Consider the following 23277-nt stretch of genomic DNA (forward strand, 5'->3'; position numbering starts at 1 on the left):
TGATACAGGAGCGGCAGTAGTTTGACACATCTGTCCCCATCTTAGGCCAATAGAAGTGTTGAGACAGCCGGGCCTTAGTTTTGCTGATCCCCAAGTGTCCAGCTAGCGGGATCTCATGGGCAATCCGCAACAACTCACCCCGGAATTGCTGCGGGACGACCAGCTGTCTTTCCCTCAACCACTCCTTTTGTGATTCTCCGGGTACTGTCTCCCGGTACAACCTTCCTTGTTCCCAGAACACCTTCTCCTTATCAGTCTCGGAGAAGCGCGTCTTGGCGAGTTGTCTCAAACTCTCTAGGCTCGCATCTGTGTGCAGAGCGGCCTGAAACTCCTGGCTAGGGGAAGCCAGAAGCGACGTCAGGGTCCCTTCCCCACGCGAACCCTCTTGGACCTGCTCTGGGTCCACCTCTGGTTCAGTCACAGTAATGACTGAGGAGGGTCCGGAAGGCAGACAGTTATCTGGGTTCCGGGCACTCTGACTGCGGGTGACAGCAGCTACGTAGGCTGTCTCCCCGGGGGTTTCTACAGGCCCATCAGCCGGCGCTGCTATGGGCTCTACCTCCCCATCCACCCCCAACACTTCAGGGGCAGTGCTACTTATGGGCCAGTTACCTTCCTCGGTGGCACTGGTTACTTTCATGGCGTCACCTTCCTCACGGTTCCCATGCATCTCCCCATTTCCTGTAGCACCGACACTTGCCCCTGTTAGGGGTTCCTCAGCCGTCTCACTCCGCAGAGCGACGTGGCTGGGCACACCTGTACCTATGGACACATTAACCTTCACAGAAAAATCATTATCAGGTTCAGCTGGCACAGGTACAACATTTTCACCATCAATCCTAGGGAAAAAATGGTTATTAGATGCATCATTACAAGATAAAGCATGGTCAGGTAACACATGCGATCTCCCATCATCATAATCATCAGGGTTAACGTTACCCTTATTAGTAGATTGGGGAGGGGCATCAGTGACGTAGTGGGCAACCAACCTTCCCAAATCAGTCCCCAACAAAACATCAGTGGGCAAATTATCAGACAGCCCCACTTCCTTCACCCCGCTCCCGGCACCCCAATCAATAAAAACCCGGGCCATCGGTAAGGGACAGCTGATGCCCCCAATCCCAGTGACAGTTAGGGTTTTCCCCGGAATGATTTCTTCAGGGGCCGCCAGTTCGGGTCGGATGAGGGTTCGTTCAGCCCCGGTGTCCTTGAGGCCTGTAGCAACATGGCCTCCCACAGTGACGTGCTGTACGTTGTCACACACCCTCCCAACCATACCACCCACCAAAAGAACTGCTGCATTAGGCCCTGGGGCCTTGGCTGGGGTGTTCTTCTGCTTGGCTGGGCAGTAGGTACTGATATGACCAGTCTGATTGCAGTGGTAACACTTGTGAGGTTCGGTGGTAGGTCTGGTGCTGTTGGCTACGGGGACAGGACCTCTGGTGTGCTGGCTGGCAGGGGTACTGGCGTTGGTTGCAGGCTTACCCCCTCTCCAGCTGGTGGTGACTGGCTTCCGCGCTTCCGATCTACGGTTGGCCTCATAGGCATCGGCAATCTGCGCTGCTTTCGTCACGTCTTTGGGTTCTCTGTCCATCACGAACTGTCGCATCTCAGCTGGGCAAAGATGAAAGAACTGGTCTTTGATCATCAGGTCTCGCAGCTGTGCAAAGGTGGTCACTGACAGTCCTTGGGTCCACTGGTCAAAGTGGGTCCCCAGTCCATGCACCACATCACTGTAACTGTCGTGTGGGCCACGTTGGAGGGTCCGGAACTTTCTACGGTACACCTTGGGTGTAAGCTGGTACTTGGCTATCAGAGCCTGCTTGATGGCCTCATAGTCACCATCTTGTTCTTGAGGGAGGGCAGCAAACGCCTCCAGAGCTTTACCTCTCAGCCCTGGTGTCAGGTATCATGCCCATTCATCTGTAGGCAGTCGGTACTGTCTGCAGGCTTTCTCAAAGGCCCGCAGAAAAGTGTCCAAGTCTCCGTCCTTCTCCATAACAGGAAAGTGATCGGGCCGGGGCTTAGGTATCTGAGCGCTGCTGGGCTCACGGCTGGACTGGGACGACCCCTGCATTTGCAGTTGGGCTAACTGCAGCTGGTACTCCCGCTCCGCTTGCCGCTCGGCTCGCTGGGCCTCTCGCTCGGCTTGCTCATGGTATTGCTGAATCAGCTGCCGACGTCCCTCTAGGTCATCTGCGGCGCATTGTTGCAGAGCCAGCTGCAGGAGGTCTGCGCCCCCCTGGTTGCCAGTAGGGCCCGTATTCAGTGGTTGGACCTCTGCTGCAGCACCATGTTCGCTTGTGCTGGCTTCTGCGGCCTCTGGGCTCTGTGGCCTGGCTTGGTCTGCTTCAAATTGCACCAGTTCAGTGACCATTTGAGTCTTCGTCTTACCCTGGGGGTTCAGGCCATGGCACGTGCATATCCCAGCAAGAAAGTCCTTCTTCTGCTGGTTGTACCAGGCTTCCCCTTTCGCAGCCATGGTTGCCAAATAAAAGATAGGATAGAAAAACGAAGAGAAAGGGGAGGGATAATTACCAGTACGCAATTGTCTCACAACTAAAAAGCACTGAGTTCGTTCTCCAAACTTATTTGCGCAGAGTCCTCGCAAGAACTTTCTGCAAGTTTTTAGTGAGAGGAATTACTCAAACCAAATCACTAATGCTCTAAGATATCCCACCGCCTTGCCACAAATTGTCACGATTCCCCTGACCGCTGTCACCAATTGGTCAGGATTCCCACCGTGACCGTCACCCCTACGTCACAGATTGAGGTGACTTGAGGCCAACAGACGGCTATCACATGTGCAGGGGGGCTTATCTTAGTTATCCCTCCACTGCTACAATGTGATGAAACAACACACACAAGGCTATTGACCTCTTAGCTTACAGCAGGGGCTTATTCTAGGTATCCCACTGCTTTTCTATATACCACGAACTGCAGGGATTTATGTATATCCCACTTAACACTTGCAGCTCTCTGGCGCCCCCCTTACTCTCAGGTCAGGCTGCCTGCTATGTACTGGCTATTGGGCATGCTGCAGCGACGCGATAACTACTCCCACTCAGGCAGGAACAATAATTATTAACGCCGCAGCCGCTACAACATAACCCAAAAGTCTGCACACTTCTCGCTGCCACCAGCTTCGATTAAACGGGTCCGAAACTAACCCAACACAGTAGCGTAATTCTCTTCAAGAGACAGGGTACGTTTAGAGCATGGATGAACGAACTAATATATGAAATATTATATCCCATAAAAATAATTAGGCAGTGCTTTATTAAAAATAGTTTATAAAGATGTTACAAATGAGACAATTGCAAATATGTACAAGGGTAATTATAACATAAAGGGAATAAATGAGAAAAAGCAACACTTACATGTTCAAAGCATGACAGGCAAGCAGGCTAGTGGAGTTTTCCATATGTCCCAGCTCATTAGGACGGGCTGCTGGCTTCAGGAGAAGACAAGAAGTCCAGAAGAAGAAATCAAGCAGAGAGACCGAGCTGGGGAGCCTGCCACAACTTAATACCTTAAGGCTTTGACATCACAGAAGGGCTGGCTTATCCAGACCCTCCTCTCTCTACATTCTGAGTACTTCAATCTTAAATTTATCTACTTGCTATAACTTCGCTACAACACATGACAGAGTCAGACCATACCTATCATTCATCTCGGATTAACGTGAGCATTCTAATGAGATCAAATATGTCCTATCTGGGATACATATTTACAGAGAAAACCCTACGTCTTTACCAGACGGAGTTAGAAGCCCGAGTTTCAAGGGATGGGTAGATACACCGAGTGAGGATAAGAATATATATTTTCGTATTTCTAGCTTAAATCGTTTGCCTAATATCTAACAAAAACTAAACAAAGAATCTTTCATGGATCCTTGAAGTTTCTACTTCACTGATAGCTGAACAAGAGCTTACACAGGAAATGCCGGTCGTAAATTCCTTTCGGCCATAAAACTCCCCACACTCTCTGAGAAGGAAAGCCAGGAATTGGCAGCTACAAACTGTTACTCCAAGAAGGGGGGCTTAGCCCACGCAGGCTAGCAAGAGAACTATTTATGATATTTCATACCATATCGTGACATGGGGAAAATGTGATTTTATTATTTTTACAGCTCAATGTTGTAAACTTCTGTGAAGCACCTAGGGGTTCCAGGTATCCGAGTTACCAAGGCAACTAATTGATAAGCTTTATAGCTATTCGGATAAGCACTTATTCAAAGCTATCCGATCAACTCTACTCATCACACTTCTAAATGCGTTCCTTGAGGGGTCCTCTCCAAAATGGGGTCACTTGTGGGGTTCTTCCACTGTTTAGGCACATCAGGGGCTCTCCAAATGGGACATGACATCCACTAATGACATTCAAAAAGTCAAATGACACTCCTTCCCTTCCTAGCTCTGCTGTGCGCCCAGTGTTTTTCTCCCTCATATGGGGTATCGGCACACTCAGGAGAAATTACACAATTGTTTGGTACAATTTCTCCTGTTACCCTTATGAAAATGCAATATTTTGTGCTAAAAACATATTTGTGGGAAATGTTTTTTTTTATTTTTTTATGGCTCAACGTTATAAACTTCTGTGAACCACTTGAGGGTTCAGCGTGCACACCACACATCTAGATCAGTTCTCTGTGGGGTCTAGATTCCAAAATGGGATCACTGGTGGGGGATTTTCACTGTTTAAGTACATCAGGGGCTCTCCAAATGTGACATGGCGTCTGCCAATTGTTCCAGCAAATTTTGCATTCAAAAAGTCAAATGGCGCTCCTTCCCAAACATTATTTTTTTCCCTCATATGGGGTATCAGCATGCTCAGGAGAAATTACACAACAAATTTCGGAGTTTATTTTTCCTGTTAGCCTTGTCAAAATAAAAAAAAAATGGATCTGAAGTAAATTTTTGTGAAAAAAAGTTAAATGTTCATTTTTTTCCCACATTCCAAAAATTCCTGTGAAGCACCCGAAGAGTTAATAAACTTCTTGAATGTGGTTTTCAGCACCTTGAGGGGTGCAGTTTGTAGAATGGTGTCACTTTTGGGTATTTTCTATCATATAGACAATAAATAATAATAATATAGACCCCTCAAAGTGACTTTAAATGTGATGTGGTCCTAAAAAATGGTGTTGTAAAAAGGAGAAATTGCTGGTCAACTTCTAACCCTTATTACTTCCTAACAAAATAAAATTTTGTTCCAGAATTGTGCTGATGTAAAGTAGACATGTGGGAAATGTTACACACAAGTCATATTGAAGACATTTTACCACCAACATGAAGTACAATATGTCACGAAAAACATTCAGAATCACCAAGATCCGATGAAGCGTTCTAGAGTTATTACCTCATAATGTGACAGTGGTCAGAATTGTAAATATTGGCCCGGTCAGTAACGTGCAAACCACCCTCGGGGGGTAAAGGGGTGAAAACTTAAGTCAATCACGTTCACAAATTGCAGATGTGACTGGGTTCTTGTTTGAATAGATGAACGCAAGAGCTGTTATTGACATGCAGCAGTCTTATTCGTTATTCAGACCAGACTAGTATATCCTTTCATTTTTGGTTGTTGTTCACAGGCTCAATGGTTATTATTGGATTACTGTTCTGTCCGATTAGCGCACTGCCTGTAAATATGGCTGTCTGAATGAGCCCGTAGGCTGATTTCACATCTTGTACTTGAAAATTGGACATTTTCGTTCCCAGGGTGCCACCTCCGCTGTCAGGAAGGGACGTCTATAGGGTAAGGCACATTCTACCTTCCCTAGTCCATTCCTTGTGCATTTAACAATCTGTGGTTGAGCAATCGATCCACTAGTCTGTATATCATTGAAATTTACAGCATAGACCCTCAACTTTCCCTATTTTTAGGAAAGTATTTTTTGGTTTTGTGTACTTTTAATCATTAATATTAAACGGTATTTTTTTAGGGCTCTTTGTTTTTCTTTTTCTCAAGACCCTTTTTGTCAAACTGCTTGGATCTTCAGGTCCCCTAGTTAAGTCTGCACGGGGGCATCAATATATCCTAATGGTCATGGACTATGCGACCTGGTACCCTGAAGCAGTACCACTAAGGAACTCTTCGGCGAGCAGTATCTCCCGGGAGCTTGTCCATATTTTTGCTATGACTATACTTTATCTTTTGTCTTGCCGTTATGCCAAAAAGGCCATGGTATTTTGTTAAACCCACCATGGTTTATACTGTGCTATAATAAACCAGCACATGATTGACCCCAGAAGTGTACCAGTGTCTACCTCTGAAAGCGGCTGAGTGAGTCAACCCCTCACAGTGGTTATAAAGTAATTGCATTGTCTATATATATATATAAGGGAACCTGTCAGGTGATTTGTGCTGCCCAAGAGGCAGGCACTATAGAAACCCAGGGTTTAAATAGTCAGTTTAGCATGAATCGCCTGACGTGTTCCCTCAAAAAAGATGCAGAAATTCTTAACTGGATTGTAAAGGGCTATTATACGTTCAGCACAAAAGTCTTTTTTTTTTATACTGAAGAATTATACAATTTTGATATTGTCTAATTTTTACTTCGAAGTTGGTGCTGCTTTACTCCATCAGTAAGACGTACCAATAGTAGAGATGTGATAATCCAATGTGAACAGTAATGATAGATGAAAAGGAGTTTACAAAACACTTTGGACAGCAGCTTGAGCGAAGCTTTGTTGTCAGCTGCACTGTTGCTCTATTTTTTTACCCTTAAAGACCAGTGGTCACACTAGCGCAGACATCGACCTAGAAGCTGCTTCTCTCTGGCAAGTGAAAGTCCTTCTATACTATAAACCTACAACAGGATAAAACAGCAATTTTTACAAGACATAATATCAAAAACCTCTATAAAAATTAACAATGGAATGGTTACAAACAAAAAGTAGAGGGCTCGGGGTCAGGTTGTAGGAAACACAGTGCATATGGCACAGAGGAATGTTAGAGCTGCAAATCAGTGTTATATAATGAATTACACAGATAAATGCCTAAAACATAGATATAGAACCAACAAAGTACTAAAAAATAACAAGTGCAAGCAAAACATACAGGCCTACTAGGTTGGCGTTTCATAATTTATTGGCATTTAGTTGCACTTTGTTGGTTTTATTCATCAGTTACATATTTTATATTGACTTTTCTTTTTATGTCTTGGGGTACTCTAAGCATTTTTGTGCCAAAGTCTTCAAAACGGCACACATGGGTTAATGAATTTTGCACAAATTCAAAGATGTTCTTTTTTGTCTTTTGTGCTTTTTTTTTTTTTTTTAGAGTAAAAACTTGTAAGATCAAACATTGCACATAAGTTTAAAATGCCAATGCTTACGAGGCCTCATGCGACGTCACTATGTGCATCTTGGGGCCTAGTAAGCTCACAGGGCACAGAAGCAAAGACTGGCTGCGGTGGAGGGCTGCACCCCGGACTAGGGCAGCACAAATCCAAGCGCTGATCACAGTAACAACAACTTAATAGTTGGAACCAGTTGCATTTTCACCAACTTTGTATAAATTGTTTGTTTACAAGCAGCATTTTTGTAACATTTCAGCTTCTCCTGGATGCATACCATCAGTTTTTTCACAACATTTAGGCTATGTGCACACGTTGCAGATTATTTGCGGTTTTTTAGCGTTTTTGCGCTATAAAAACGCTATAAAACCGCAAATAATCTGCATACATTAAGCATCCTATCATTTTTAATGAAATCTGCAATTTCTGTGCACATGATGTGCGTTTTTCTGCATGAAAAACGCATTGCGGAAAAATAATGAACCTGCTCATTAATTTTGCATTTTTCCCACTGTCTAATGCATTGGGAAACGTCCGGAAAAAAAACGCGCAAAAAACGAGCAAAAACCGCGTCAAAAAACGCATGCGGTTTTTTTGCGGAAATCTGGCAGAAATGTCCGGATTTTCACAGGAATTTTCTGCATGAATGCCTGAACGTGTGCACATAGCCTCACATGGTGCAGTTTTTAGTCCAGCACCAGAATTAGTTTTTCCATGGGATCAATTATAACCATATTTCTAAAAACTGCTTATTTTCCAAACATTCTATTAATTCTGCATGGGCATAAATAATCATAAAATCCCAGTAAGCTATAAAAATGTTGAGAAAATATACATTAAAATTAGCCTTTAATTGTAACACAATCTGTTAAAAATGATCAATGCTAATTTTTGGTCCACTTCTTCAGCCAGGGTGTTTGTTCTTGACGGTGGATCCTAAAGGTAAAGCACCAAGACAAATAGGCTGATGGTATCATTGTAAACTTTACAAATGTCAATGTCAGTAAGGCAAAGCCGTGCACATTTGATGCAAAAGCATAGCCAATAACTGGTGCCACCCCAGAATTAGAAAACATTTCTAGTAAGATCATTTAGATACAGGGAAAGCACAGTGTCATTTTCGTGAACATTTGCCCTGAACATGCCCAAAAGTACCTAAATACAATGGGCAAGGGTATGTATCCAAAATTTGCATTCAGGGATCAGGATCACTGTTGTGTGCTGGAAACACAAAAAACTATATTTTATTTTATCAAAATATCTATAGGACCAAGCAAGACAGCATTGTCAGTCATCTACAAATGTGAGTCTTCCTGGTCCCTCATTCTTCATCCATCTTCTATATCTCTTCCATCGTGGATCTGAAGCCATCTTTTTCTTCATTTCTTCCTCCTGTGCTTTTTTGTACATCTATTAAAAATGACAACAAAATGTACAGTAAAGTACAGAGTATTATATATTAAGAAAGTGCACTGATTGCAATTCTCTACTACAGTCTCCGGTGAAGTGCCCAAGGAAACAAGAAAGACAGAAACAAATCTGGTATGCAGCAGGTTCCCTACAACCATTTTACAACATAAGACTATGTGCACATGATGCGGAATTGTTGCGTTTCTGCAGCGTTTTTTCCACGCTGAAATGTATTGCTTAAAGCAATGTTAATCAATGACATTCTTGAAGTGTTGTGCACATGATGCGGAAATTTCCATCCTTATTTGCAGAGTTTACTTTTACGCAGCATGTCCATTATTTTTGCAGATCTGCAGCATTTCTGCACCCATTGACTTCCATTGAGTCAGTCAAATCCGCAGCAAAAACCCATGTGTAAAAAGGTTTGCGGATTTGCTGCCAAGAACGCTGCGAATTGTCAAAGGGAAATTATGTCAGAGGGCGGAAGAGTGTGTGGGCAGAGAACATGTGTCTGTGAGCGGAGAATATGCGAGTGTGTCTGTGTGTGTGTACTCAGGCGTCATCTGATGGGACTACTACTCCCATTCGGCTACGTCTTTTGTCTCATATAACAGACAGCATGAGCCGATGATGGGAGAATAGTCTCCCGATGTGAGTGTCCTACACGTGAGATCGCCGTGGGACACTCGGGATTAAATGAACTACGTCGGACAGGATAGCATTATATGTTGGTTTATTATTTTTTGATTGTTTGCAGAACAGTGTGTCAGGGATTAGGCGTTCAGTAAGTATGGTAAATTTAGATTCAATAAAAGAGTACGGGGATTATTTCAAATAAAGGACTTCATTCTGTCCGTGTCTTTATTTACCATGTAACTATAGGATTAGTAATGGATAGGTGTCTTATAGACGCCTCTCCATTACTAAGCCATGGGCTTGATGTCACCTGACAATACAAAGGTGACATCAACCCCAGAAACATGAACTCCACTTGCCACCGCTACAGGGCAAGAGGGAAGAGCGAGGCTAAGTGCCAGAATTGGCGCATCTATAAGATGCGCCATTTCTGGGGCGGCTGAGAGCTGATGTTTTTAGCCTGGGGGGGTGCCAATATTCATGGCCCCTTCCCAAGCTATTAATATCAGCCCGCAGCTGTCTACCTAGCCTTTGCTGGTTTGATTTTATAGTGGGACGCCATGTCGATTTTTTTCGGGGTGGGGGGTTCCCCTGTAAACTAGTCAGTAAAGGCTAAGCAAACAGCTGTGAGCTGATCTTAATAGCCTGGGAACCTTTGGCTATTGGCTCCGTCCCAGAATATTAACATCAGCCCTCGGCTTTCCCTCTGCTGGTTGTGAAAATTATGCGGGAGCCCACGCAATTTTTTTTTACATTTTTAAAAAAAATATACAGATAATTGCATTTCATGCAGATTTCTGAGGTTATGTTCCCACGGTCAGTAAACTCTGCGGGTTGGACGCTGCATACATCTGCAGCAGCCAGATGTTACAGCATAGTGGATGGGATTTCAAGAAATCCCATCTCCACTATGCGTGCACCGTCACCCGCGGCTTACATGCGGAGCCGGACATGCGGCGTGTCTTTACAAACCACAGCATGTCTATTTATCTTGCGGAGATGATCAGTCTTTGCAAGATAAATATCACCCATCCAATGTATTGGGACGCAGAGATTCAGCACGGTTCAATGAACACATGCGGAATCACCTGCGTTAAAAAACCGGCAGCGCTTTGGACGCAGCGTACATGTACTGCATCCAAAGCGCTGCCAATTACTGACCGAGGGGACGTAGCCTCAGTTGCTGTTTTGTAACAGCATTTGTAGGTTAATTATGTTAATGCTCCTACATAGGCTGGTGGTGACTCTGTGTGTTAAAAATCTACTTACGTCGTAATTCTCTCGGATCCACAGCTCTTCCTCAAGAAATATTTTCTTTCGTTCATCTTCTAAACTGTCAAACTGAGACTGTGACATTTTCATGTGTTTACGGATGAGGTAGAGTTTTTCTGTTTCACCATACTCCTCTCCTTTGATATTAAATGTATACACCCATCGGATATACCAACTCATGTACTGGATGAAATAATAGGGAAACATGATGATTTGGAAAAGGAGGATGTCATAGATTTGGGGTTTTTGATAGCCTCCTTTAATGTCTATTTTGTTCTTGATAATGTCCCTAATTATTTCCTCATCTTCCTCTTTAATTTCTTCTTTTGATCTCTTGTTCTTCCCTCTTTCTTTTCCACGATTCAGTAGACCTTGATGCTTTGCAATTTCAGTGGCCTGGATTCGGTATTTTGGCACTGTTGCTAAGTATTTAATGGCTTCATTATAGCTGCTCCTCCAGCTGTAAAACTGAAGAATATTCACTATAATTAGGTGACAACCACAGCTAGAACTTTACTGATTTGAATTGTACCACATTTTCCAGAGCGTTAACTCAAGTCTGATCATAAAAGTATTTTCTATGTTGTCTCCAGTACAGAAAAACTTCACAAAGTCACCAACACTACATTGCATTCAGGATTTCACACATTGTCTACTAACAGGGACCATAGGCAGGAGCCAGACTGTCAGATACAGACAATTTTGGTAAAATCCAAATGGCAATCCAATGGTCATGCACAACCAGTAGATGCCTTAAAAAATGATTGCATCTGACAACTAATATTTGGAAGTGCCTCTGTATGGTTAGTTTCCATGGTGAAAGTCTACATACACTTTTGCAGTCATGTTTCATTCTCACCATGCATTTAAAATTACACCCATTGTCACTGCACCAACGCAATCGGGAAGAGCCATGCAAAGTGCCAGAATTGACACATCTCATGTGATGTGCCACTTCTGGGGCAGCTGTGAGCTGGTAATCAAAATAGTTAATCAGATAGATAATAGATCAGCCTGCAGCTGTCTGCTTTACCTTAGCTGGTTATCAAAAATGGGGGGGGGAGCCCACATCATTTTTTTCATTTATATAGTAGCTTAATAAATGAAAACTAAACTACACACGCAAAGCACTATTTATATATCTCACAGATATCTATCTATCTGGGCACATCTTTAAGACCTAAACATCTGACATTACTATTCCACATTCTATTCGGGAAAGTGCTTCACGAATGTCACACTTTATGTCAGCCTTTGGTCATCAATGCTGCCAGCAAAAACGGACATGTCTTTGTGCAAGACACACGGACATGTGTGCAGCCCATAGATTATAATGGTTGTGCATCTGTGTCTCTAGTATGTGTGAAAAATGAAGCCACACGTACAGGAGACACTCACGAGTGAAGGGTGCCCTCAATCCCTTTAACACATCATTCTGATATAGGCAATAACTTTGGAGTGATGACTCTGCCGAGCTGTTTTTCTCCTACTTGGCTGTCAGCACAATGCCAAAGAGGCTGAAAAGGACGAACAGTCAAGAAACCACAATTTCAATTTTTGCTTTTGTAAGCACGTCCTTTGCTGCCATGCTATTGCATAGATGAATTTCAACTTACCTAATTCAAGACCAGGCGATTTTATCCAATTCTTGACCAGACACATTTGTTTTCGTTTTTTTTCAGACATGCGGTTTAAAGAGCTGTACTTTTTTTTTTCTCTCCTTTAGATATTCAAATACATCCTGCATTTTTTTGTCATACGTGGCATTAAATTTTTATATTTTCATACTTTTTTAGACATTAGTGGACAAACAAAGGAACTAAGTGTCCATTTTTAACATTAAAGGGACTCTGTCACCTGAATTTGGAGGGAACAATTTTCAGCCATAGGGGTGGGGTTTTCGGGTGTTTGATTCACCCTTTCCTTACCCGCTGGCTGCAATATTAGATTGAAGTTCATTCTCTGTCCTCCGTAGTACACGCCTGCGCAAAGCAAGATTGCCTTGTGCAGGCGTGTACTACGGAGGATAGAGAATGAACTTCAATCCAACATTGCAGCCAGCAGGTAAGGAAAGGGTGAATCAAACACCCGAAAACCCCGCCCCTATGGCTGAAAATTGTTCCCTCCAAATTCAGGTGACAGAGTCCCTTTAAGTAGGCAGTAAGCTGTGGGATGGCCGGAGAGGTATTATATATTTTGTTTTACCAATTATCACCTCATCACTCACCTCTCCAGCCCCCTCGCTGCTCTTCTTTCCATCATCTCGTGGCGCATGGCAGACCTTTTCACTACAGGCCGAAACTTCCAGCTGCATCCAGGCCTTAAAGGTCACTGTGCTTAATAAGCAGCATGTCTTCACATTGTGACCTTACAACATTCAGTGACCTCCGAGGCCTGTACGAGGCCGGACGTTTTGACCTATAGTGAGAAAGTCAGAGATACGGCATGCAACAGAAGAAAATAGTGGGCAGAGAGGCGGCTGGAGTAGCGAGTAATTATTAATTTAGCGTTTATTTTTCCATCTTAAGTTCATTACTGGGAGTCATACGTTGTTCTTAAGTTAAGGACTGCTTGTACAGCACTGTGTACACAGAGATCGGGAATGCAGCGAGATTCAGACCGCCTGGACATTTATAGTTTATGGGGGGTCAGGAAGTAGTTACAATACTTACCTGAAAGAGTGAGATGACGCACACTGTAACAAGGATGACTATCCTCACATCCACTTTCGGAGCCAGACGCCTGCTGTAATAATGATAGTAGTGCCTGTAGTACTCCTCAGGGTGATCCAGCATGTAATCATAATCTTTCCGAGTTTCCTCATCCTATCCAAAGACAAAAAAAGATTATATTATTGTCAATTTTACATAGGTTCAGATAGATTTATTAGAACCAGCAGTCTCAAGAAATTAACACCAATATTCATATGGCTGACACTGTTAAGAGAACATAAAATAACTGCAAAACGACTTTGCAACTGTAAGACCAACGTGTTATATATTAGCGTGGAAAACTTGCACTGACTGTACATGCCCACTATTGTATACCAGGCTAAAAGATTTACATCATGCCTCCCAAGCATAGCCGGGTACAAGATTCCACTGATACCAATGGGCACATTAACAACATCAGAAACACGAGGGTGAATAGTCTTCATCAGAGGCATATTATCATAGATACCTAACATATAGTTTCTATAGAATCTACTATATAATTGTCTAAGGGTCACTTCCGTCTTTCTGTCTGTCACGGATATTCATTGGTCGCGGACTCTGTCATGGAAATCCAGTCGCTGATTGGTGTCGCCAGCTGCCTGTCACGGCTGCCGCGACCAATCAGCGACGGCCACAGTCCAATTAGTCCCTCCCTGTTCCCCTGCACTCACTGCCCGGCGCCCGCTCCATACTCCCCGAAGTCACCGCTCACACGGACCGCGTTATGCCACGGTAACTCACTCAGTTACCGCCGCTATTAACCCTGTGTGTCCCCAACTTTTTACTATTGATGCTGCCTATGCAGCGTCAATAGCAAAAGGATCTAATGTTAAAAATAATTAAAAAGATAAAAAATCATTATATACTCACCTTCTGCCGCCTTTCCCGCTCCTCGCGATGCTCCGGTCATGTCGCCTGCCGAGTGCACCGCCCACAGGCGACATGACTACAAGGGCTCCCTCGGAAGGTGAGTATATATTTATTTTTTAACCTGTGACATACGTGGCTGGGCAATATACTACGTGGCTGGGCAATATACTACGTGGCTGGGCAATATATTACGTGGCTGGGCAATATACTACGTGGCTGGGCAATATACTACGTGGCTGGGCAATATACTACGTGGCTGGGCAATATATTACGTGGCTGGGCAATATATTACGTGGCTGGGCAATATACTACGTGGCTGGGCAATATACTACGTGGACATGCATATTCTAGAATACCCGATGCGTTAGAATCGGGCCACCATCTAGTACTTATAAATGTGTGGTGCTGTTCTTGTAACCATAGATAGCAAGAGACAGAGCTAATATGCTTGCTTGCTCTTTCCGTTTTTGGCTGCTGTTGGCCACAACATGCGGTCATGTGCTTCTTGTTACCTGATGCATGGGTGTCCATGATGGTAACCAAAAAAAGCAATTACTGAACACGCAAAAGAAAAGTGATGCAAAAGCTGCACAGCAAAATGGCTTCCAAGAACCATACACTGAAAAAATGGGACTCGCACCTAAAACGTCATAACAGGTGTGAGATAGTACGCTCATTCCCTGTCCATGAAAGGCTGGTTGTATCTACAGCTGATGCAGCTTACTCCATGAATTTTGCTTTGGATCGTCTCACAGGACTTACTGGCAGTCTTGGAGAATAGGAGAACACACCGGTGGTCCCCTGTGCAAGAGTGGCACAATATACTTAAATCACTATGTACAAAGGCAGCATCTTATCCATTTAACTATCTGCCCAGTTCATTGTTATATAAATGAGTGATGGAGGATGTCACATTTGCATGTAGTTGAAAAGTGGGGCCCTGGAGTAGGTTAGGGTACCGTCACACTATAACATTTCGATCGCTACGACGGTACGATTCGTGACGTTCCAGCGATATCGTTACGATATCGCTGTGTCTGACACGCAGCAGCGATCAGGGATCCTGCTGAGAATCGTACGTCGTAGCAGATCGTTTAGAACTTTCTTTCATCGCTGGATCTCCCGCTGTCATCGCTAGATCGGTGTGTGTGACACCGATCTAGCGATCTAGCGATGCGATCCAGCGATGCGTTCGCTTGTAACCAGGGTAAACATCGGGTAACTAAGCGCAGGACCGCGCTTAGTTACCCGATGTTTACCCTGGTTACAAGCGTTAAACTAAAAAAAAAAAAAACAGCACATACTTACATCTGGTGTCCGTCAGGTCCCTTGCCGTCTCTGCTTCCCGCACTGTGACTGCCGGCCGTAAAGTGAAAGCAGAGCACAGCGGCTGTGCTTTCACTTTCACTTTACGGCCGGCAGTCACAATGCGGGAAGCAGACTGCAAGGGACCTGACGGACACCAGAATGTAAGTATGTGCTGTTTGTTTTTTTTTAGTTTAACGCTTGTAACCAGGGTAAACATCGGGTAACTAAGCGCGGTCCTGCGCTTAGTTACCCGATGTTTACCCTGGTTACCCAGGGACCTCGGCATCGTTGGTCGCTGGAGAGCTGTCTGTGTGACAGCTCCCCAGCGACCACACTACGATTTACCTACGATCACGGCCAGGTCATATCGCTGGTCGTGATCGTAGGTAAATCGTATAGTGTGACGGTACCCTTACTGGTGGGCACTTGGTATCCAAGTCTGACACTACTTACTGGTGATACTAGCTCTAAAGGCTTTTCTATGCAACATGCATTTTCCTTATATCCATGCAGATAGCTGGGAAGAATTTTCTTGTACTTATACTATATTGTTGGAAAGCTTACCAGTAAATAATAGCAACTTTTGAAAATTAATCAGACTTTTGTCATTCTTATTATACACTAGATGGTGGCCCGATTCTAACGCATCAGGTATTCTAGAATATGCATGTCCAAGTAGTATATTGCACAGCCCACGCAGTATATTGCCCAGCCACGTAGTATATTCCCCAGCCACGTAGTATATTGCCCAACCACGTAGTATATTGCCCAGCCACGTAGTATATTGCCCAGCCACGTAGTTTATTGCCCAGTTACGTAGTATATTGCCCAGCGACGTAGTATATTGCCCAGCCACGTAGTATATTCCCCAGCCACGTAGTATATTGCCCAACCACGTAGTATATTGCCCAGCCACGTAGTATATTGCCCAGCCACGTAGTTTATTGCCCAGTTACGTAGTATATTGCCCAGCGACGTAGTATATTGCCCAGCGACGTAGTATATTGCCCAGCCACGTAGTATATTGCCCAGCCACGTAGTATATTGCCCAGCCACGTAGTATATTGCCCAGCCACGTAGTATATTGCCCAGCCACGTAGTATATTGCCCAGCCACGTAGTATATTGCCCAGTGACTTAGTATATTGCCCAGCCACGTAGTATATTGCCCAACCACGTAGTATATTGCCCAGTCACGCAGTATATTGCCCAGCCACGTAGTATATTGCCCAGTGACTTAGTATATTGCCCAACGACTTAGTATATTGCCATCTACGTAGTATATTGCCCAGTGACTTAGTATATTGCCCAACGACTTAGTATATTGCCATCTACGTAGTATATTGCCCAGTGACGTAGTATACAGCACAGAGCCACATAGTATATTGCACAGCGACGTAGTATACAGCACAGAGCCACGTACTATGTTGCCCAGTTACGTAGTATATTGCCCAGCCACGTATGTCACAGGTTAAAAAATAAACATACCCACCTAACGATCCGAGGGCCCCTTGTAGTTCTAACACACTCACCATTCTCATCGCTGCTCCTCAGCGTCCTGTCTCTCCGCCTCCTGGGATCCAACGGCGCTGTGCCGATGGGCGCGCGGCTGACGCCATCTTGCGTTCCCAGGATGCATTGCGAAATTACCCAGATGACTTATCGGTCTCGCGAGACCGCTAGGTCTTCTGGGTAATTTCGCAATGCATCGCTGGGAAAGGATGATGGCGGCAGGCGCAAGAGGCTCAGCGGACAACGGACGGTGAGTATAGCAGGTTTTTAAAATTATTTTTAACATTAATTTTTTTACTATTGATGCCGCATAAGCAGCGTCAATAGTAAAAAAGTTGGGGACACACATGGTTAATAGCGGCGGTAATGGAGTGCGTTACCCGCGGCATAACGCGGTCCGTTACCGCCGGCATTAACCCTGTGTTAGCGGTGACCGGAGGGGAGTATGCGGGCAACAGGCACTGACTGCGGGGGGTAAGGAGCGGCCATTTTCTTCCGGACTGTGCCCGTTGCTGATTGGTCACGGTAGCCATGACAGGCAGCTGGCGAGACCAATCAGCGAATGAATAACTGTGACAGAAGGACAGACAGACAGACGGAAGTGACCCTTAGACAATTATATATATAGGTTGCATATGGGTGGGTTTCCTCCGGGTTCTCAGGTTTCCTCCCACATTCCAAAGACATACCAATAGGAAATTTTGATTGTGAGCCCCAGAGGGGACAGCGATGATAATGTGTGCAAACTGTAAAGCGCTGCGGAATATGTTGGTGCTTTATAAATAAAGAGATTATTACTAAAAAAAAGGCATTTAATAATCAAAAAAGCAAGAAAAGAGTAGGCCAACCATATACTTTGATTTCTTTATTCTATAGAACACATCTATATCAGTCTTACTAGCATTATAGCAGTTTTTAGCTTCAAACAAAACATGAAGAAGCACCTGTACTGCTCTTGATGCTATTCTGTTATTTAATGGGGTATTTTAGTTGTAAGAGGTTATCCCCCTTCCACAGGATAGGTAATAACTTCTAGATGGAAAAACACAGGTGTTATTCCCATTAGAATAGAACAACTGTGCACATGCTATGCTGCTGCAGTATTTATTCTCTATGGGAACGGCTGGAGAAAGCCAAGGGTAGCGCTCAGCAGTCCCATAAGAGAATGGATAGAGCAACAGCAGAATATGTACATTGCTGCTAGATTCTAAAGTAGGTAGAAGTAACCTATTCTGCTGATCGGTGACGGTCCCAACAGTCAGACCCCCACTGATCTAGAAGTAACACCTATCCCATGGCTCTCAAAGGGGTTCCTGGCATATATATAAATATATATCTCTGGTGTCAGATATGCTAGTTATGGGTACTCTTCTTTCCCAATACCAGTATTCTATCATAGTGTGGTTTTATTTTATATCTGTAGCCATAATATCATCACTGGGTGCAGACCATAAAAACACTTGATCCTTTAAGTGCTTGAAAAGGCCCTTATTCTTGATCTACCACTGTGGCACCTTGAAGCACAATTGGAAGCCCCACATCTTAAACCATGCATCGACTGTGCCCCTAGTACATAGTCATATTGGCATATATTTATATGCCGGGTGCGGCACATGCTGGATATGGATATTCCTATTTCTTTACCCATTCTAGTACTCTATCATAGTGCAGTTTAATTTTATATCTGCAGCCATAATATCGCCGCTGGTTGAAGACCATAAGTAGGCTTCCACCTTCCAGTGCTTTTAGGGATTCTTATTCATGATCCACCATTATGGTACTTGGAAACACAGTTGTAAGCCCCATATCTCAAACCATCCTCATGTGGGCTTGATAATCTTGGAGCTGTGTGCTGTTGTTGCGGACCTCTTGGGAAGGGACCCCCAGCAAGCATATAATGCCTGTCCATCAGCTACATGCCTAGTTTGGTTTTGCCCCATTCATTGCACTATTTATTTATGCATGGGCCACCAGCTAAAAATCTAGTTGTAGCCTTACATGCTGCAGCCCAATACTAACTCACATACTTACTACAGTGTTCAGCTAAGTACAGCTGAACATGCATGCGCAGCCTCGGCTCCGATGAATGCTAATTGTCTTTCCCTGTTCCAGACAGCGCTAGACAGACTGATCATGTGCTGAGCCTTGTCTCTCCCTGATACACGGGGGGACCACAAGCAAATCAGGTATTTATATATGCACTTACTGGCTTGAACAGCTCACTTTCCCTGATGAAGATGCGTGAGAAGCGATACGCGTGGGGCTTGTTCCTCACCCCTGGCCGGGTAACCATGCACTTATGCACTTTCCTGGCGATCCTATATTTGAGCACCTTGCATTACTTGAGTGTCACGGAGTTACCACAACAGTGTGGAGCCAGAAGACTTCAGCGTCCGATTGCTCCTACCACGGCGCTGAGAAGCACTTCTATTTCATTTTAAATTTGTTTTTTCCTTCTGGCAGAACAGGGGTTAATCGGCCATGGTGGAAATCCCTGTGCTCACAGCTGTGCTCAGTTAGCCACTCCATTCCCCTTTATAATCTGGGCTCTGTTGCAAATCCTTGTCAGAGCTAGCTTTATTGCGGAATGGCTAATGGAGGGAAGAGGTGTTGGAGGAGTTATCTGTGACTGTTGCTTGGTTTGTATGTGTGGTAATTCCTTATCCTTCTCTATTTTGGTTTATTCCCCGATGCATTCCTCCGTTATATGTGAGTGAATATTTTGTATGCCTGGATTTTCTGTTAAACTCTTGTTTGTCGGGTTGGTGTACTGCGGTGCATAGTAGCGCCCCTATTCCCTGGGTGAGGGAAGAGAACAGACGGAGGGCTAACTCAAGAGATAAGGCAAGTGAAGGCTTGACATCTTCACCTTCAGAAGTATCATGGGAGGTAGGGCGAGCTAGGGTGTCCCCTAGTGCTAGGGACATGGAAGCAGCCCCTGGTCCCAGGTCACCCAACAGCTGTGTCGTTACATTGAGAAACTAATTTTAGATGCACTATTCACTATTGTAGGTAGGTACCTTGTCTGAGCACCTTGCACTTTATGGACTTCCAATTACATGTGCACTATTAATTGCTGTAGGCAGGTACTTTATCTGAGCACCTTGCATTGTATGGATATTCAACTGCATATGCACTATTAACTATTGTAGGAAGGTACCTTCTACTAGGTGTCCTGTACGAAGTCTTCGTACTTTTGTTTCACTTGTTCATATGTGGTTTGTGTTGGGGTGCTTCCTTATGGGCTGTGCATGGTGGGTTGTGTAATGCATGCATACGCAACTAGGGGTCCTGTCCACCTTATGTACCCCATGTTGTTTACATAACATGTTACTTTTTGTCGATAGTCATATGGTTTTCAACGTTTATTATCTTGGGGATGCCCATCTATACATGTGTTTATATTTACAGTGACTGACACTTACTGTGTTTATCTTTTGTATTGGTTTGTACCCTCATAATATAACAGTATGAGTTACTTGACTTTATTTATTTCTGCCTGACTTGGCAAAGCACATATGCATATTGTAGTATTGTGTATCCTGTTTTTGATTGTCATTATATCCAGGGGTTTCATTAATTTTTTTTTTTTTATTTTTTTTAACGTTTTTGATGTTTGCCAGTAGGTGCTAATAAAGTTATTTTATTATCATACCCATCAGGTGTGTGCATCATATGCATGGCTCTTTCCCCCTTTTTGTTCTAAAGTGGTTGGTTCCTGAAGACAGCCTTTTAAACAAAAAGAAGCCAGGGCAATAGTATCCTTGCTTGTCTACCCCCCAGCAGTCCGCTCTCACTGCAGGAAGTCATGCTCGGCCAAAAATGTCCCTAGCAGCAGCTGTGGGGAGACACTTGGCATCACATGCCAGTCATTCAAAATAAAGGTCACCCATGTAATGCATAGACCCGTGGGGTCTGCCAAGATATATGACCCTATTAATGCAACCCACTGTATGATATCCATCCGCCTACTTTAGCGTAAACACTGGAGTTGTGGTGCGCTAATCCTTCTAAGCTTCTGGAGGTAGTCACACCACTAAACCTGCAGCTGTAGACTTTCTTACATACTCCAGTGTATAAAATGGTGTCACTCGTTTTGTTAGACATATATGCAGCATTTTCAAGGGCACAAACACAGTGAGTGGCTGCACCCAATGAATATGCCAGGGGCTGTATGGAAACGGTTTGCAGATGGGTAAATTTGGAAGTCTGTCCTCATCCTAATGACTAATGTGACTAATCTTGTGCTGTAATGAATAGAGCTCGGGACTTTAGGAAAAGCAAAAAATGTGCCTAAGCGCTAACAGTTAGTAGCTAACCAGTTAGCAACTACTTGTCTGTTCTATTTGGCGCAGAGCAGTCATCACCGGCTCCACATCAACAGAGCGGCTCTTCTACTGCGGACTGCTTTGGTGCTGGGGCATTACTGCTGACGTCATGCTGATTGACAGCCGGCTCCCAGCAGTTATGCAGTGCAGAGTCAATCAGCATGACAGTAGTCAGAAGAGAAGCCCACCAGTCGCTGCTGTTTGAGTGGGCTACAGATTCAATAGAAAGCACAAAGCCTGAGCTTTCCATCGTATCTGTGCGCCGCTCTGCGTGAACACTCAAGCAAAAGCGCTAAGGGATCAGTGGTGGTCTCAGAACACAGACCCTCTCTGATTTGCTTGCAGATAAATATATCAAGTTTAAAGTGCTAGAGGTTCAGCTACTGTTTAAAGAGAGGTGCGCTCTGGACTCTATATGGCGGTAACACTCCTATGTCCCTGCGTGGTCAGTACTAAGCCAGAACACACATGGTCAGAGTATGGTGGGCTCCATGGTGAGCAGACCCCAGAACTGCAGCATATGTTCTCTGTGTACAGCTCAAGTTCGCAGTCACTGACCAATGAGAAGAGGCCAACACACCCGAGCAGTCATGCCAGCCATGACCTGTAGTGTGGAGCCGAGCCAAAGCTGCCTGCCTGGCACCGGACATCATCACAGCAGCGCATATTGGGTGGTCGCACGTGTCGGCGCCACTACACCCTGCCCCCCATAGTGTGAGCAGCGCCCCCCATACTGTGAGCAGCGCCCCGCTGACGTGTTACCTTCAGGGTCTCATAAGCGGTGGCCACTTGCAGGAAGTGATTGTGCGCGGTCTCCTTGTCCTCAGGCGTCCGGTACCGGTCCGGGTGATACTTCCTGGCCAGCTGCCGGTAAGCCCGTGCGATGTCCGCCTTGTTGGCATCTCTGCTCACCCCCAGGACGTCGTAGCACACCTGCCGGCCGCAGTACAGCCCTTCTGTGAGCGCCGCCGACTGCCCGGCGAGACATGCCAAGCTCAGGAACAGGACGACCAACCGAAGAGACATGGAGGACCCGGGAAGGAGGAGAGGGACTACCGCTTCCCCCTCCGCCTTCCCCGGGACCGCCATGTCAGCAGCCGCCAGCTGCAACGTGACACCGGGGAGGAGCGGCCGCTCACTGCAATAACTTTATTGACAGACACATAGCTGGACAAGAGTACAGGAGGGAACAAGTGCTGGGAAAGAGCAGGGGGGCTTCACCTCTGGGAGACTGGTCAGGCCGCGGTCACACTATCATTATCTGCTCAGTATTTTACCTCAGTATTTGTAGCCAAAACTAGGAGTGGAACAATTAGAGGAAAAGTCTAATAGAAATATGTCACCACTTCTGCATTATCACCCACTCCTGGTTTTGGCTTTTAATATAGAGACTCACCCCTGGACGAAGCTTTCCATAGCGAAACGCGCGTCGGGTGTGGTGGGTCCCTGGCTCCTGGCTTTTATTAGCTAGATATACTTCATGTTTTACATATTGGTCTCACTTTTCAAACACGCTCCAGCACTGCGGGCGGTGGTGCTCTGGCACCTTTCTTATTTACCTTTTGTATTCAATTGGACTCTGTTATATTAATTACTAGCTGAAGAGCCCGGTGTTGCCTGGGCATAGTAAATATCTGTGGTTAGTTATAGCACCTCACTTCTCTTATTTTCCCCCTCACATCTCTCATTTTCTCCCTTACACCTCTCATTTTCCCCCTCACTCCTCTCATTCCCCCCTGAGGCTATGTTCACACTTTGCGGATCCGCAGCGGATTTGACCGCTGCGGATCCGCAGCAGTTTCCCATGAGTTTACAGTACAATGTAAACCTATGGGAAACAAAAAACGCTGTGCACATGCTGCGGAAAAAAACGCACGGAAACGCAGCGGATTACATTCCGCAGCATGTCACTTCTTTTCTGCGGATTTTCA

General features: G+C 44.8%; 1 protein-coding gene across 1 annotated transcript; it reads right to left on the minus strand.

Annotated features, from left to right (window-relative positions):
- Positions 1-8129: 8129 nt before the first annotated feature.
- DNAJC25 (DnaJ heat shock protein family (Hsp40) member C25) lies at positions 8130-22483 on the minus strand. The gene is made up of 4 exons (XM_069766961.1): positions 22109-22483; positions 13288-13440; positions 10613-11083; positions 8130-8707 (listed from the first exon to the last, which is right to left on the minus strand). The coding sequence occupies exons 1-4, from the start codon at positions 22433-22435 to the stop codon at positions 8585-8587; spliced, it is 1074 nt and encodes a 357-aa protein (XP_069623062.1). The 5' UTR covers positions 22436-22483; the 3' UTR covers positions 8130-8584.
- Between the last annotated feature and the right edge of the window lie 794 nt (positions 22484-23277).

The sequence above is a fragment of the Ranitomeya imitator genome, chromosome 1 (genome assembly GCF_032444005.1).
Source record: "Ranitomeya imitator isolate aRanImi1 chromosome 1, aRanImi1.pri, whole genome shotgun sequence".
Taxonomy (NCBI): domain Eukaryota; kingdom Metazoa; phylum Chordata; class Amphibia; order Anura; family Dendrobatidae; genus Ranitomeya; species Ranitomeya imitator.

What these genes read in the sequence shown, in the direction of transcription:
- DNAJC25 (XM_069766961.1), bottom strand. Translation starts at nt 22,435, where the DNA reads ATGGCGGTCCCGGGGAAGGCGGAGGGGGAAGCGGTAGTCCCTCTCCTC. An exon ending in CCGCTTATGAGACCCTGAAG is followed by an intron (nt 13,441 to 22,108) that starts GTAACACGTCAG and finishes GTCTTTGGATAG; the next exon opens with GATGAGGAAACTCGGAAAGA. An exon ending in GGATCCGAGAGAATTACGAC is followed by an intron (nt 8,708 to 10,612) that starts GTAAGTAGATTT and finishes CATTTTTAATAG; the next exon opens with ATGTACAAAAAAGCACAGGA.